Source organism: Bos javanicus, chromosome 29, assembly GCF_032452875.1.
Source record: "Bos javanicus breed banteng chromosome 29, ARS-OSU_banteng_1.0, whole genome shotgun sequence".
Classification (NCBI taxonomy): Eukaryota; Metazoa; Chordata; class Mammalia; order Artiodactyla; family Bovidae; genus Bos; species Bos javanicus.
Genome location: NC_083896.1, coordinates 50630653 through 50644272, shown reverse-complemented (window position 1 = coordinate 50644272; position 13620 = coordinate 50630653). Strand labels below are relative to the sequence as shown.

The window sequence follows — 13620 nt, the reverse complement described above, 5'->3', positions numbered from 1 at the left end:
CTGCGTGGTGCTGAGCCTACAGGCACTTCTGCTTTCTGGCTGCGCCAAGAATGTGCGACCACAGGGCCCAGGGCCCGGCCACGCGGCCCACACCCGAGGCCCACCCCTGTCGTCCTCCCTGGGAACGGCCCCAGGGTCTGGTTTCTTGGAGGGAAAAGGAAGCACATGGAGGCGGAGCGGCAGGTTTGCACACTCCATCAAGGGCCGCCCGGAGATGCTGGGCCCGACCCTCGGCTCGGGGACACTGAGCCCCTGGTGGCGGCGTGCGGGAGGCCCCCTGACCGCTGCCCCCACGCTGCAGGCACCTGCACGAACGACCAGAAGGACGAGTGCCGCCTGCCCGGGGGCACGGTGGTGGCCTCCTGCTCCGACATGTCTGGCCATTGGAAGGTGACATACCCCGGCCAGCCGTCCTGCCACGGGCCTCCCCCAACGCCAGGGGAGCCCGGCACCTCGCCCACCCCGTGCCCACCTTCGCCGATCTGCCAGCTCATTCTGAGCAAGTGAGATTCTGGGGCAGGGCTGGGGCAAAGGCAGGGGTGTGAGTAGCCCTGCTGACCCCACGCTACCGGGCTGGCGGGAAGAGGTGGGCCTACAAGGGGCTGGAGGGAGAGGGGGTCACAGCTGCTGGGACGCCGGGCATAGAGCCCCGTGGAGGCTGGCTGCGGGCGGCCTCAGGCTCTGCAGCAGCTCATGGGGGGTCCGGGTGCAAGTCCTTAGCCAGCAGGGCGCTGGGTGGGCAGGCCCTGGGGAACTCAGTGGAGAATCTGCAGAAAGAAAAACGGTTCAGCCAGACTCCCACCCTGCCGCATACAGATGGCCCCAGGGGCTGGGGTCCCTGGGCATGGGGGTTGGCCCAGTGACTTCTCTCCCTCAGGGCCCTTTCGGGGAAAGCCTGCAGCCAGGCAGCCCCTCCCTGGTGCCACCCATGACCCCCGTGTTTGTGCCACAGGCCCTTCGAGCAGTGCCACGTGCTGATCCCTCCCTGGCCGTACTACCAAGGCTGCACGTTTGACCAGTGCCACATGCCCGGCACGGACATGGTGTGCACTGCCCTGGAGCTCTATGCCGCCCTCTGTGCGTCCCTTGGCGTCTGCGTCGACTGGCGGGGCCATACCAACTCCGCGTGCCGTGCGTGTCCGCCCCCTCCCCCTCCCTCTGGGCAGTGGCATTCAAGGGAATGGGCACAGTGTGCAATCAGTGGGGGCGGGGGGGGGCTTCTGGGAGGAGGAGGAGGGCTGGGCCCAGGATGGAGGGCATTTGTTTCCTGAGAGACAAGAGGGGCATCTAGGTGAGCGCGCCTGGGCCTAGGGTGCAGGGGTCAGGGCTCTACCAGCAGGGCCTGGCCCGAGAGCTCCCAGCCCTGCCTGCCAGTGAGGCCCAGGCCAGGGCCCCAGGCTGGTGCCGTGCAGCCTCAGGCACGTCCTTGCCCTCCACACAGCCTTCACCTGCCCTGTGGGCATGGAGTACTGGCCCTGCGGCCCGCCCATCCCTTCCTACTGCTACACGAACAACAGCGCCAGCCCCCTGTAAGCACCTGCCCTCTGCCTTGGAGACCCCCCCCCTCCCTGGCCCAGCCTGTGTTCCTGCCCTGGAGGGCACGGCCTGCTCACCCTCTGCTCCCACCTCCCGCAGGGCCCTCCTAGAAGCCAGTCCCATCACGGAAGGCTGCTTCTGCCCGCAGGGCACAATGCTGTACAGCTCGAGCAAGGAGGTCTGCGTGCTCGACTGCAACAGTAGGTTCCTGGGCTGGGGTCCCCGGGCTGGGCTCCGGGCTTCCAGGCACTGCCCCTGGCTTTTCAGTCGGACCCCAGGGCTTTCCGCCATGACCTGGGGTCCCCCGGCCCCAGACTGTCTGGCCCTGCCTTGAGTGCACCTGTGAGGGCAGCACGCAGACCATGAGCTGCCAGCCCCAGGCCTGCCCCACGGCCCCCGCCTGCCCCGAGTCCGGCCAAGTGCCTGTGCCCGAGGCCATGCAGACCGGCCAGTGCTGTCCCCAGTACCGCTGCGGTGAGCCCCGGGTGGGGTGGGGGCGGGGGGCTTAGGGCTGGCCGGCAGAAAGGCTCCGAAGTGTGGGCTACTGTGAGGTCAGAGCTGACCAGAAGCCTTGTCCCTCGGGCAGCAGGCACCCCTCAGAGAGCCTACCCCCTACCAGAGTCCTCCCCCATTCAGGATTCCTGGAAACCCCCCCATAGGGGTGGCGCTCAGGGCGGGGTGGAAGGCCCTGACGCCTGCTCTGTCCACTGTAGCCTGTGACACCAGATACTGCCCTGAACCGGAGGCCTGCCCAAAAGGCTCGCATGCCATCCAGACCCACAGGGAGGCGGCCTGCTGCCCGACCTACAACTGCAGTGAGTGCCCTGGCTCAGCGGCAGCCAGGCGGGGGAGCGGGGCTGTCACCTGGGACCTGACGCTGTGCCGAGGGGCGTGGCAGCTGCTCTAGGGGCCAAGGGTGGGTCTGCAGCTTTGCTTTCTTCCCCGAGCAGGCTGGACCGCCTGCAGCATCAACGGCACCCTGTACCAGGTGGGAACCGGTGAAGGTCAGGCCCCCCTGGTTCGCAGGGACCAGAGTCCCCGTCCTGCAAGCTTCTCCATGGCCGAGGCTGCATCCCTGCAGGGCCTGGGGAAGGGGCACTTTGGATCAGCAGTGGGCTCTCCTGGGACCACAGCTCTTGTCCGGAACTTGACAAGGTCCCCAGACAAGCTTTCCCCTGGCCAGGTCCTCCAGAGCATGTGACGCAGCCTTGGGACTCTCCCCAAGACTGGCAGGAGGCACTCCCAAGGGTGGCCCGGGGGGAGGAGTCCATTTGGCAGGGCCAGGCCTGTCCTGCTGACACTGCCCCTGACTGCCGCAGCCCGGTGCCGTGGTCTCCTCCAGCCTGTGTGAAAAATGCTGGTGTGAGCTGCCTGGGGGAGCCCTGTCAGACACCTTTTTGATCAACTGTGAGACCCAGATCTGCAGCACCTCCTGCCCCGTGGTGAGTGCCCCTGCACCTGGCCTCCACACCCACCTCCGCAGCGTCCAGAGGGGCTCAGGCCACGTCCTGCCTCCCTCAGGGCTTCAAGTACCAGGCTCGGGCCAGGCAGTGCTGTGGTGAGTGCGTGCAGGTGGCCTGCGTCATGAACACCAGCAACAGCTCTGCCCACCTCTTCTACGTGAGTAGTGGCCGCAAAGCCTTGGGGTGTGTTCTGGGGGGGGGGGGGCAGCCCCAGCCCTGTACAGAGGGCAGAGCGCACGGCGACGGTGGGGGTGCAGGGTGCGTGGCATCCTGGTGCACCAGGGACCCTGGGGAGCTGTCAGAGCTAGGCGGCCTCTGGGCAGAACCACGGGAGCTCTGGAAGCCTGTGGGCTGGGGGCTCACGGACAGACACAGCACCCGCCCCAGCTGGAGGGGGCCCGGGGGAGGGCCGCTTACCTGCCGGCGGGACTCCCTGCAGCCGGGCGAGTCCTGGTCAGACCCTGGAGACCACTGCGTGACGCACGAGTGTGAGCAGCACCGGGATGGGCTCGTGGTCGTGACCACGAAGAAGGCGTGTCCCCCGCTTAACTGTCCTGCGGTGAGTCCCAGCAGCCCACCCGCCCTTCCTGGGGGGCCCACAGTGGCCGTGGAGGATCAGTCCCTGGACAGGAGCGGGCGGCCACGATCAGCAGGTGGAGGGGCATGGCTGCGCCCTCCTGGTACCCGCTCCCCGCTAATGGCACCGTGGTCCACGCAGGACAAGGCTCTGCCAAGCGAGGACGGCTGCTGCCTCTTCTGCCCCCCACACAGCAACCGTGAGTGAGCGGCTCTGCCGGGGAGGGGGCGCGGATTCCCGCCTGCCCCGGCCACGGCTGACCTCTGCACACCCCCTGACCCTCCCCAGGGTCGACCTGTGCGGTGCACCACCAGCTTCAGGTCCTCCGGCAGCAGGGCTGCAGCTCCCCCGGGCCCGTGCGCCTCGCCTACTGCCGGGGCAACTGCGGGGACACCACCTCCGCGTACGTGAGCCCGCCCCACCCCACCCCGCGGGGCCACCACCTCCCTGGGCGTGAGCCCCGACCCCCCACCCCGCGGGGACACCACCCCTGTGGGCGTGAGCCCCGCCCCCACCCCCCACCCCGGATAGAAGGCTCCTGCGGGGCAGTGCTCGGGAAGGTGCAACGGGGCCCGCCCGCGGGGAGCCGCGGGAAGTACCCCACCCCGGGAAGGGACTGGAGGGACCACGGGCCAGCAGGGGGCTGGGCTGGGGTCCAGGGACGGTGGCTCTTAGCCTCTTTGGAATCACGCTCTTCTCTTTACTAAAAACCCCGCTTGGGTCGCGGTGCTGGTGGTCCGGAGCCTGGCGGGCTCCTCCCTGCGGAGGCGGGGCCTCTGGGGGCGGGGCCTCTGGGGCGGGGCCTCTGGGGCGGGGCCTCTGGGGCGGGGCCTCTGGGGCGGGGCCTCTGGGGCGGGGCCTCTGGGGGCGGGGCCTGGGCGGGGTCTCACGGGGCAGTGCTGAGCGGGCCCCGCCCACAGGTTCTCCCCGGAGGCGAACGCGGTGGAGCACCGGTGTAGCTGCTGCCGCGAGCTGCGCTTCTCTCTGAGGAACGTGACCCTGCACTGCAAGGACGGCTCCAGCCGCGCCCTCACCTACACGGAGGTGGAGGAGTGCGGCTGCGAGGGCCTGCAGTGCGACTCTCCCGGCGGCCTCGGCCTCTCGGCGGTGGCGCTGGAGCCAAGCCCGGAGAGCGGGCTCAGGCGCCGCGTGAGAAGGGCCCCGCGGGCCCGGCCCCTGCCGTAGAGGCCACAGCCCCGGCCTGGGCCTGGCGGCCGCGCTCCTCAACAAGCCCACAGGAACGCTCCTATTTGCTGCCAGCGGCCTCCGAGGCCGGTGGAACCTGAGCCCCGGGCTAGGGAAGCACCCCCACCGCTTTCGTCCCTCCCAGGGTCCAGCTGCCCCGGTGTGCAATGGCCCCAGGGGCCTGCTCAGGACCAGCCCCGCGGGCGGGGGGTGGGGAGGCTCCTCTGGCCGTGGGTCCAGCCTCCTGGCCCCAGGCCTCAGCATCACGCCGGTCCCTCAATGTGGCGACTGGGGCTGCTCGGCTGGCCGCTGGGAGGCGAGCCTCACCCCCCTTTCCTGGCCCTGGGCCTCAGGAAAGGGCCAGCGGGTTTGTGAATACACTTGGCGCATTTTGCAATTCCTGGACTCCGTGTGATTTTTTAAGCTTGTCCATAATACCCAGGGGAGGGGCAGGGGACGCTCCTCTCTGCGCTTGGATGGTCAGAGTGCGTGAACAAGCGGACAAGGGCAGGAGTCTCCTGTGTCCGCCCGGTTGGACCATCAGACAGGAGGGGCTTCGTCTCCTCCCACAGACCCCGGGACTCTGCCATTATGCCAGAGCCTAGCTCGGTGTGCGGTGCCTGTGTGTATGTGCGGTGTGCGCACAGGCCCAAGGGGAACCACTGCCCCAGGGGTCCTGTCACCCGCCCCCCTCTCCACGGCACTGCAACCCCTGACCCCCACTGGCCTCACGCTGGGCCTGGTCCCACAGAAGCACTGGGAGGGTGGGCAGGGGCTGTTGCATGTACGGAGGGGCCCCCTGCCTAGACAGGGCACCAGAGTGGGGTGGATACAGCGTCCAGCACAGGAATCCCCCTGGGGGGGTCCAGAGTCCCCCAGACCCCAGTGTTGGGAGGGGCCCCCAGAGCAGACAAGCTGACAGCATCCGAATCAGGCCCGCTTCGTCCACCTCAGGCTGCCTTGGTTGCAAGAAGCAGGCCCAGGCTGAGCTGGGTCTGGGGACCGTAGTGAGGTGGGTGGGGTAGGAGCCAGCGCTGGCGGCAGGACGTGGCTGCAGTGTCTGTGGCCGCCACCAGGTGACAGCACAGCGGTCCTGGTGCCTCCGACAGGCCAGGGGCTCAGGAAGCAGTCGGGGGTCTCAGGGCCCAGGTCGGCGGCTTTTGTTCTCTGAGTCTGGGCCGCCTCTCAAGGCCAGCGGGGTCAGGAGGACCTTGAGTGGGGGCCAGGACCACCCTTTACAGTTATACACCGGCATTTCCCACTCCCACCCCGTCTGCCCTGTGCTGAGCCCCATAGCCATGTGGGCAGTGGAGCTAACCTTGCAGCCTGACCCCTCCGGTCAGAGACCAGACAGGGGCTGAGGTTCTCCTGCAGCCATGACCTCATGATCTCTTGGGCCTGGGGGGCGGGCGGGTAGGGGGTGGACAGACGTGGCCAGGAGGTGGGGGCAGAGAGCTCACTGCCGCCCCCATGAGACGCTCCCCTTGGGAGCAGGAAGTTCCTGGCCCTGGCGGTCTGGGAGCTGCTGCCCCAGTGACCGGCTGACCCTGCAGCCGCAGGCAGCACCCTAATCAGCGCCTCTGCCCCCTCGAGGGGCTCAGGTGTTGGGAGCCGCCTCTTCCTCTTTGGCCGGGCTGGACGCCACCTCAGGGACTAATCCCCACCCCCCACGGAGTGCACGCCGCCCCCACCCCCGGAACTCTGACCCAGCAGCAGGAGAAACCAGATAACAGCCCCTGTCCCACCCCAGGCCCCAGCCAGGTTGTGAGGAGGCGCTAAGCGGCTGGGCAGGGCCCACCCACCGCAGCTCCGCCTCCTCCAGGCTGTGCTCGGCCCCACGCCCCCTGCGGGGCTGGGAGGGAGCGCACTGCTTGGGGCAGTTCACCACCCCACCTCCTGGGGCCCCCCTTGGAGTCCAGCCTTGGCAGGGCCGTCGCTTCAGGGGCTGGACGAGGAGTGGTTCCGGGTTCTGCCCCAGTCAGACGGGGGAGGGGCGTCCCCGCTCTCGCGGGGATCAGGCTGGGTGCGGCTTCTGCCCAGATGAAGGGCTGAGGGAAGGAGTGATCAGAGACACAAGATGCTGGCAGCCCCTCCTGACCTCTGCCCCCAGCATGCCCCCCGAACTCTGGGACACCTGGACTCCCACCCTGGCCCCAGCCTTCAGGAGAGGGCTGCTTGGTCTGAGGCCAGAGGCAGGGTGCCAGCGGCCAGCTTGGTCTTGGGGACGCGTGGGCCACAGCTCTGTCCTCTTCAGACCTGAGCCCTGGGCAGCAGTTGGTGCTTCACAGCTGGCCCTGTGGGACATGTGGGGCCCGGGACACCCTGCAGGTGTCTCTGTGAGTGCAGCTCAGACAGCGGCACAGCCTCATCTTCAGAGGAAGTGAGTGAACTGGCTGCAGGATCGCGTGGACGTCAGAGTCCTCGGGCCTCCGGGGGTCAGCGGTGACAGAGAGCAGGGGGTGCTATCCACCAGCGCGGGAAGGACCATGGTGACCTCAGAGCCAGAGCTGCCCCCGGACCTGTGCTGCGTAGCAGCCAGGACCCACCCAGGGCGAGCCAGGCTCAGGGCCCTGGCCTCTCAGGGAGCCATGCCCAGTGTGAGCCTGGCGACGGCAGGCAGAGTGTACAGATCACCCAGAATGAGGCCACGTTTTGGTGCCACAGAAGCAAAGCAGAAACCCCCCGTCTGCTGGGAAGTTGGGCTGGCATCCCGCTAAGAGACCAGCACAGGAGGGAGGGAGGGCGGGCAGAGGTGGCCCTGCAGGGTTTGGCAGGATCAGAGGTCGCAGCTGCGGGGACACAGGAGTGCCTGTTGTGGGTGGCGGAGGGGGCTGGAGGGCGGCCAGGCCAGGCAGAGTGGGCCTCAGGGTCATCCAGGACCAGGCCTCCGCACTGAGGGAGGGGCACTGGGGGGCGGGCAGGGGTGGTGGAGCCCTGCCTTGTCCTTCAGACCCCCCCGCTGGGTGAGGATGGACACACGGGCTGAGGAAGAAGCCGGCGGCCAGCTGGGGGACAGGCATTGGGTCAGAGGTGAAGGTGACAGGTTGGCGGTGGGCCGGGTGTATACTGTGGGTGAACGGAATGGACCAGACCCCTCCATGTGGGGGGAGGATGGGGTGGCTGAGGAGGGGTCGGGGTGTGTGGGAGCTCTGTTGGGTCACGCTGTTTGACTTACTAGATGCCTGGTGGAGAGGTCAGGCAGGCAGCTGGACATGAGTGTCAGGGGCCAGAGCAGGAGCCTGCCTTTGATGGATGGTAAAGATGGGACCCCTTGTCCAAGGTAAGGAGCAATGGCTGCGCTTTGCTGGAGCAGCCGTGAGGACATACCCCACGCCCAAGGTAAGAGAAACCCAAGTAAGATGGTAGGTGTTGCAAGAGGGCATCAGAGGGCAAACACACTGAAACCATACTCACAGAAAACTAGTTAATCTAATCACACTAGGACCACAGCCTTGTCTAACTCAATGAAACTAAGCCATGCCCGTGGGGCAACCCAAGACGGGCGGGTCATGGTGGAGAGATCTGACAGAATGTGGTCCACTGGAGAAGGGAATGGCAAACCACTTCAGTATTCTTGCCTTGAGAACCCCATGAACAGTATGAAAAGGCAAAATGATAGGATACTGAAAGAGAAACTCCCCAGGTCAGTAGGTGCCCAATATGCTACTGGAGATCAGTGGAGAAATAACTCCAGAAAGAATGAAGGGATGAAGCCAAAGCAAAAACACCACCCAGCTGTGGATGTGACTGGTGATAGAAGCAAGGTCCGATGCTGTAAAGAGCAATATTGCATAGGAACCTAGAATGTCAGGTCCATGAATCAAGGCAAATTGGAAGTGGTCAAACAAGAGATGGCAAGAGTGAATGCTGACATTCTAGGAATCAGAGAACTGAAATGGACTGGAATGGGTGAATTTAACTCAGATGACCATTATATCTACTACTGCGGGCAGGAATCCCTCAGAAGAAATGGAGTAGCCATCATGGTCAACAAAAGAGTCCGAAATGCAGTACTTGGATGCAATCTCAAAAACGACAGAATGATCTCTGTTCGTTTCCAAGGCAAACCATGCAATATCACAGTAATCCAAGTCTATGCCCCAACCAGTAACACTGAAGAAGCTGAAGTTGAACGGTTCTGTGAAGACCTACAAGACCTTTTAGAACTAACACCCAAAAAAGATGTCCTTTTCATTACAGGGGACTGGAATGCAAAAGTAGGAAGTCAAGAAACACCTGGAGTAACAGGCAAATTTGGCCTTGGAATACGGAATGAAGCAGGGCAAAGACTAATAGAGTTTTGCCAAGAAAATGCACTGGTCATAGCAAATACCCTCTCCCAACAACACAAGAGAAGACTCTATACATGGACATCACCAGATGGTCAACACCGAAATCAGATTGATTATATTCTTTGCAGCCAAAGATGGAGAAGCTCTATACAGTCAGCAAAAACAAGACCAGGAGCTGACTGTGGCTCAGATCATGAACTCCTTATTGCCAAATTCAGACTGAAATTGAAGAAAGTAGGGAAAACCACTAGACCATTCAGGTATGACCTAAGTCAAATCCCTTATGATTATACGGTGGAAGTGAGAAATCGATTTAAGGGCCTAGATCTGATAGATAGAGTGCCTGATGAACTATGGAATGAGGTTCGTGACATTGTACAGGAGACAGGGATCAAGACCATTCCCATAGAAAAGAAATGCAAAAAAGCAAAATGGCTGTCTGGGGAGGCCTTACAAATAGCTGTGAAAAGAAGAGAAGCGAAAAGCAAAGGAGAAAAGGAAAGATATAAACATCTGAATGCAGAGTTCCAAAGAATAGCAAGAAGAGATAAGAAAGCCTCCTTCAGCGATCAATGCAAAGAAATAGAGGAAAACGACAGAATGGGAAAGACTAGGGATCTCTTCAAGAAAATCAGAGATACCAAAGGAGCATTTCATGCAAAGATGAGCTCGATAAAGGACAGAAATGGTATGGATCTAACAGAAGCAGAAGATATTAAGAAGAGATGGCAAGAATACACAGAAGAACTGTACAAAAAAGATCTTCAGGACCCAGATAATCACGATGGTGTGATCACTGACCTAGAGCCAGACATCCTGGAATGTGAAGTCAAGTGGGCCTTAGAAAGCATCACTACGAACAAAGCTAGTGGAGGTGATGGAATTCCAGTTGAGCTATTCCAAATCCTGAAAGATGATGCTGTGAAAGTGCTGCACTCAATATGCCAGCACATTTGGAAAACTCAGCAGTGGCCACAGGACTGGAAAAGGTCAGTTTTCATTCCAGTCCCAAAGAAAGGCAATGCCAAAGAATGCTCAAACTACCACACAATTGCACTCATCTCACACGCTAGTAAAGTAATGCTCAAAATTCTCCAAGCCAGGCTTCAGCAATATGTGAACTGTGAACTTCCTGATGTGCAAGCTGGTTTTAGAAAAGGCAGAGGAACCAGAGATCAAATTGCCAACATCCGCTGGATCATGGAAAAAGCAAGAGAGTTCCAGAAAAATATCTATTTCTGCTTTATTGACTATGCCAAAGCCTTTGACTGTGTGGATCACAATAAACTGTGGAAAATTCTGAAAGAGATGGGAATACCAGACCACCTGACCTGCCTCTTGAGAAATCTGTATGCAGGTCAGGAAGCAACAGTTAGAACTGGACATGGAACAACAGACTGGTTCCAAATAGGAAAAGGAGTATGTCAAGGCTGTATATTGTCACCCTGTTTATTTAACTTATATGCAGAGTACATCATGAGAAACACTGGGCTGGAAGAAGCACAAGCTGGAATCAAGATTGGCGGGAGAAATATCAATAACCTCAGATATGCAGATGACACCACCCTTATGGCAGAAAGTGAAGAGGAACTAAAAAGCCTCTTGATGAAAGTGAAAGTGGAGAGTGAAAAAGTTGGCTTAAAGCTCAACATTCAGAAAACGAAGATCATGGCATCTGGTCCCATCACTTCATGGGAAATAGATGGGGAAACAGTGTCTGACTTTATTTTGGGGGGCTCCAAAATCACTGCAGATGGTGACTGCAGCCATGAAATTAAAAGTCACTTACTCCTTGGAAGGAAAGTTATGACCAACCTAGACAGCATATTCAAAAGCAGAGACATTACTTTGCCAACAAAGGTCCGTCTAGTCAAGGCTATGGTTTTTCCAGTGGTCATGTATGGATGTGAGAGTTGGGCTGTGAAGAAGGCTGAGCGCCGAAGAATTGATGCTTTTGAACTGTGGTGTTGGAGAAGACTCTTGAGAGTCCCTTGGACTGCAAGGAGATCCAACCAGTCCATTCTGAAGGAGATCAACCCTGGGTGTTCTTTGGAAGGAATGATGCTGAGGCTGAAACTCCAGTACTTTGGCCACCTCATGCGAAGAGTTGACTCATTGGAAAAAACTCTGATGCTGGGAGGGATTGGGGGCAGGAGGAAAAGAGGACGACAGAGGATGAGATGGCTGGATGGCATCACTGACTCGATGGACGTGAGTCTGAGTGAACTCTGGGAGTTGGTGATGGACAGGGAGGCCTGGCGTGCTGCGATTCGTGGGGTCACAAAGAGTCAGACACGACTGAGCGACTGATCTGATCTGATCTAAAGATGGGAGGATCACAACAAACTGTGGAAAATTCTTGTGTGCACCAGGACCCAGAGACCCCACAGAGACTGAGCCAGCACTGTGTGTGCGTGTCTCCTGAGGAGGTATGCGTCAGCAGTGGCCTGCTGCAGGGGCAGGGCTCTGGGTGCAGCAGATCTGGGTACGGCATACGCCCTCTTGAAGGTGGTCGCCATTAACCCCACCATAGAGCCAGCAGAACTTACACCAGACTGAGGAAACAGAGTCTTGAAGGGCACAGACAAAGCCTTGTGGGCACCAGGACCCAGGAGAAAGGAGCAGTGACCCCACAAGAGACTGACCCAGACTTGCCCGGGAGTGCCCAGGGGTCTCTGGGGAGGCGTGGGTCGGCGGGGGCCTGCTGCAGGGCCGGGGGCACTGAGTGCAGCAGTGCATCATGGGACCTTCTGAAGGAGGTCGCCATTATCCTCATCACCCCCACCAAAGTTTGGTCTCAGGTCAAACAACAGGGAGGAAACACAGCCCCGCCCATCAACAGAAAATTGGGTTAAAGATTTACTGAGCACGGCCCCGCCCATCAGAACAAGACCCAGTTTCCCCCCCAGTCAGTCTCTCCCATCAGGAAGCTTCCATGAGCCTCTTATCCTTCTCCATCAGAGGGCAACAGAATGAAAACCACAATCACAGAAAACTAACCAATCTGACCTCATGGACCACAGCCTTGTCTAACTCTATGAGCCATGCCGTGTGGGGCCACCCTAGATGGGCGGGTCATGGTGGAGAGTTCTGACAAAACATGGCCCACTGGAGAAGGAAATGGCAAACCACTTCAGCATTCTTGCCTTGAGAACCCCATGAACAGTATGAAAAGGCAAAAAGATAGGACACTGAAAGATGAACTCCCCTCGTCAGTAGGTGCCGAATATGCTACTGGAAATCAGTGGAGAAATAACTCCAGAAAGAGTGAAGAGACAGAGCCAAAGCAAAAACAACACCCAGTTGTGGATGTGCCTGGTGGTGGAAGTAAAGTCCGATGCTGTAAAGAGCCATATCGCACAGGAACCTGGGATGTTAGGTCCACGAATCAAGGGAAATTGGAAGTGGTCACACAGGAGATGGCAAGAGTGAACATCGACATTTTAGGAATCAGCGAACTAAAATGGCCTGGAATGCGTGAATGTAACTCAGATGACCATTATATCTACTACTGTGGGCAAGAATCCCTTAGAAGAAATGGAGTAGCCCTCATAGTCAACAAAAGAATTCGAAATGCAGTATTTGGATGCAATCTCAAAAACGACAGAATGATCTCTGTTCATTTCCAAGGAAAACCATGCAATATCACAGTAATCCAAGTCTATGCCCCAACCAATAATGCTGAAGAAGCGGAAGTTGAACGGTTCTATGAAGACCTACAAGACCTTCTAGAACTAATACCCCAAAAGATGTCCTTTTCACCATAGGGGACTGGAATGCAAAAATAGGGGGTCAAGAGATACCTGGAGTAACAGGCAAACTTGCCCTTGGAGTACAGAATGAAGCAGGGCAAAGGCTAACAGAGTTTTGCCAAGAGCATGCACTGGTCATAGCAAACACCCTCTTCCAACAACATAAGAGGTGACTCTAAACATGGGCATCACCAGATGGTCAACACCGAAATCAGTTCAGTTCAGTTCATTTCAGTCTCTCAGTCATGTCTGACTCTTTCCGACCCCATGGACTGAAGCACGCCAGGCCTCCCAGTCAGTCACCAACTCCCGCAGTTTACTCAAACTCAAATCCATTGAGTCGCTGATGCCATCCAATTATCTCATCCTCTGTCGTCCCCTTCTCCTCCCACCTTCAACCTTTCCCAGCATCGGGGTCTTTTTAAATGAGTCAGTTCTTCGTATCAAGTGGCCAAAGTATTGGAGTTTCAGCTTCAGCATCAGTCCTTCCAATGAATAGTCAGGACTGATTTCCTTTAGGATGGACTGATTGGATCTCCTTGTAGTCCAAGGGACTCCCAAGAGTCTTCTCTGTCTTTAGAAAAGACAGAAGAACAAGAGAGCAAATTGCCAACATCTGTTGGATCATCGAAAAAGCTAGAGAATATCAGAAAAACAACTACTTCTGCTTTATTGACTATGCCAAGGCATTTGACTTTGTGGATCTCAAAAAACTGTGGAAAATTCTTAAAGAGACAGGAATACCAGACCACCTGACCTGTCTCTTGAGAAATCTGTTTGCAGGTCAGGAAGCAACAATTAGAATTGGACATGGA

General features: G+C 59.0%; 1 protein-coding gene across 2 annotated transcripts in view; it reads left to right on the top strand.

The window, feature by feature from the left end:
- Nucleotides 1-5158, top strand: part of MUC5AC (mucin 5AC, oligomeric mucus/gel-forming) — a 28723-nt gene extending 23565 nt beyond the window's left edge. For both annotated transcript variants that reach the window (XM_061407457.1, XM_061407456.1), the window contains 12 exons: nucleotides 302-503; nucleotides 953-1131; nucleotides 1442-1529; nucleotides 1636-1736; nucleotides 2250-2351; nucleotides 2487-2524; nucleotides 2856-2978; nucleotides 3058-3156; nucleotides 3439-3558; nucleotides 3718-3775; nucleotides 3865-3979; nucleotides 4497-5158. In XM_061407457.1, the coding sequence (XP_061263441.1) occupies nucleotides 302-503; nucleotides 953-1131; nucleotides 1442-1529; nucleotides 1636-1736; nucleotides 2250-2351; nucleotides 2487-2524; nucleotides 2856-2978; nucleotides 3058-3156; nucleotides 3439-3558; nucleotides 3718-3775; nucleotides 3865-3979; nucleotides 4497-4761 (1490 nt within the window). In that variant the 3' untranslated portion in view covers nucleotides 4762-5158. The remainder of the gene's footprint in view (nucleotides 1-301; nucleotides 504-952; nucleotides 1132-1441; nucleotides 1530-1635; nucleotides 1737-2249; nucleotides 2352-2486; nucleotides 2525-2855; nucleotides 2979-3057; nucleotides 3157-3438; nucleotides 3559-3717; nucleotides 3776-3864; nucleotides 3980-4496) is intronic.
- Nucleotides 5159-13620: the final 8462 nt, after the last annotated feature.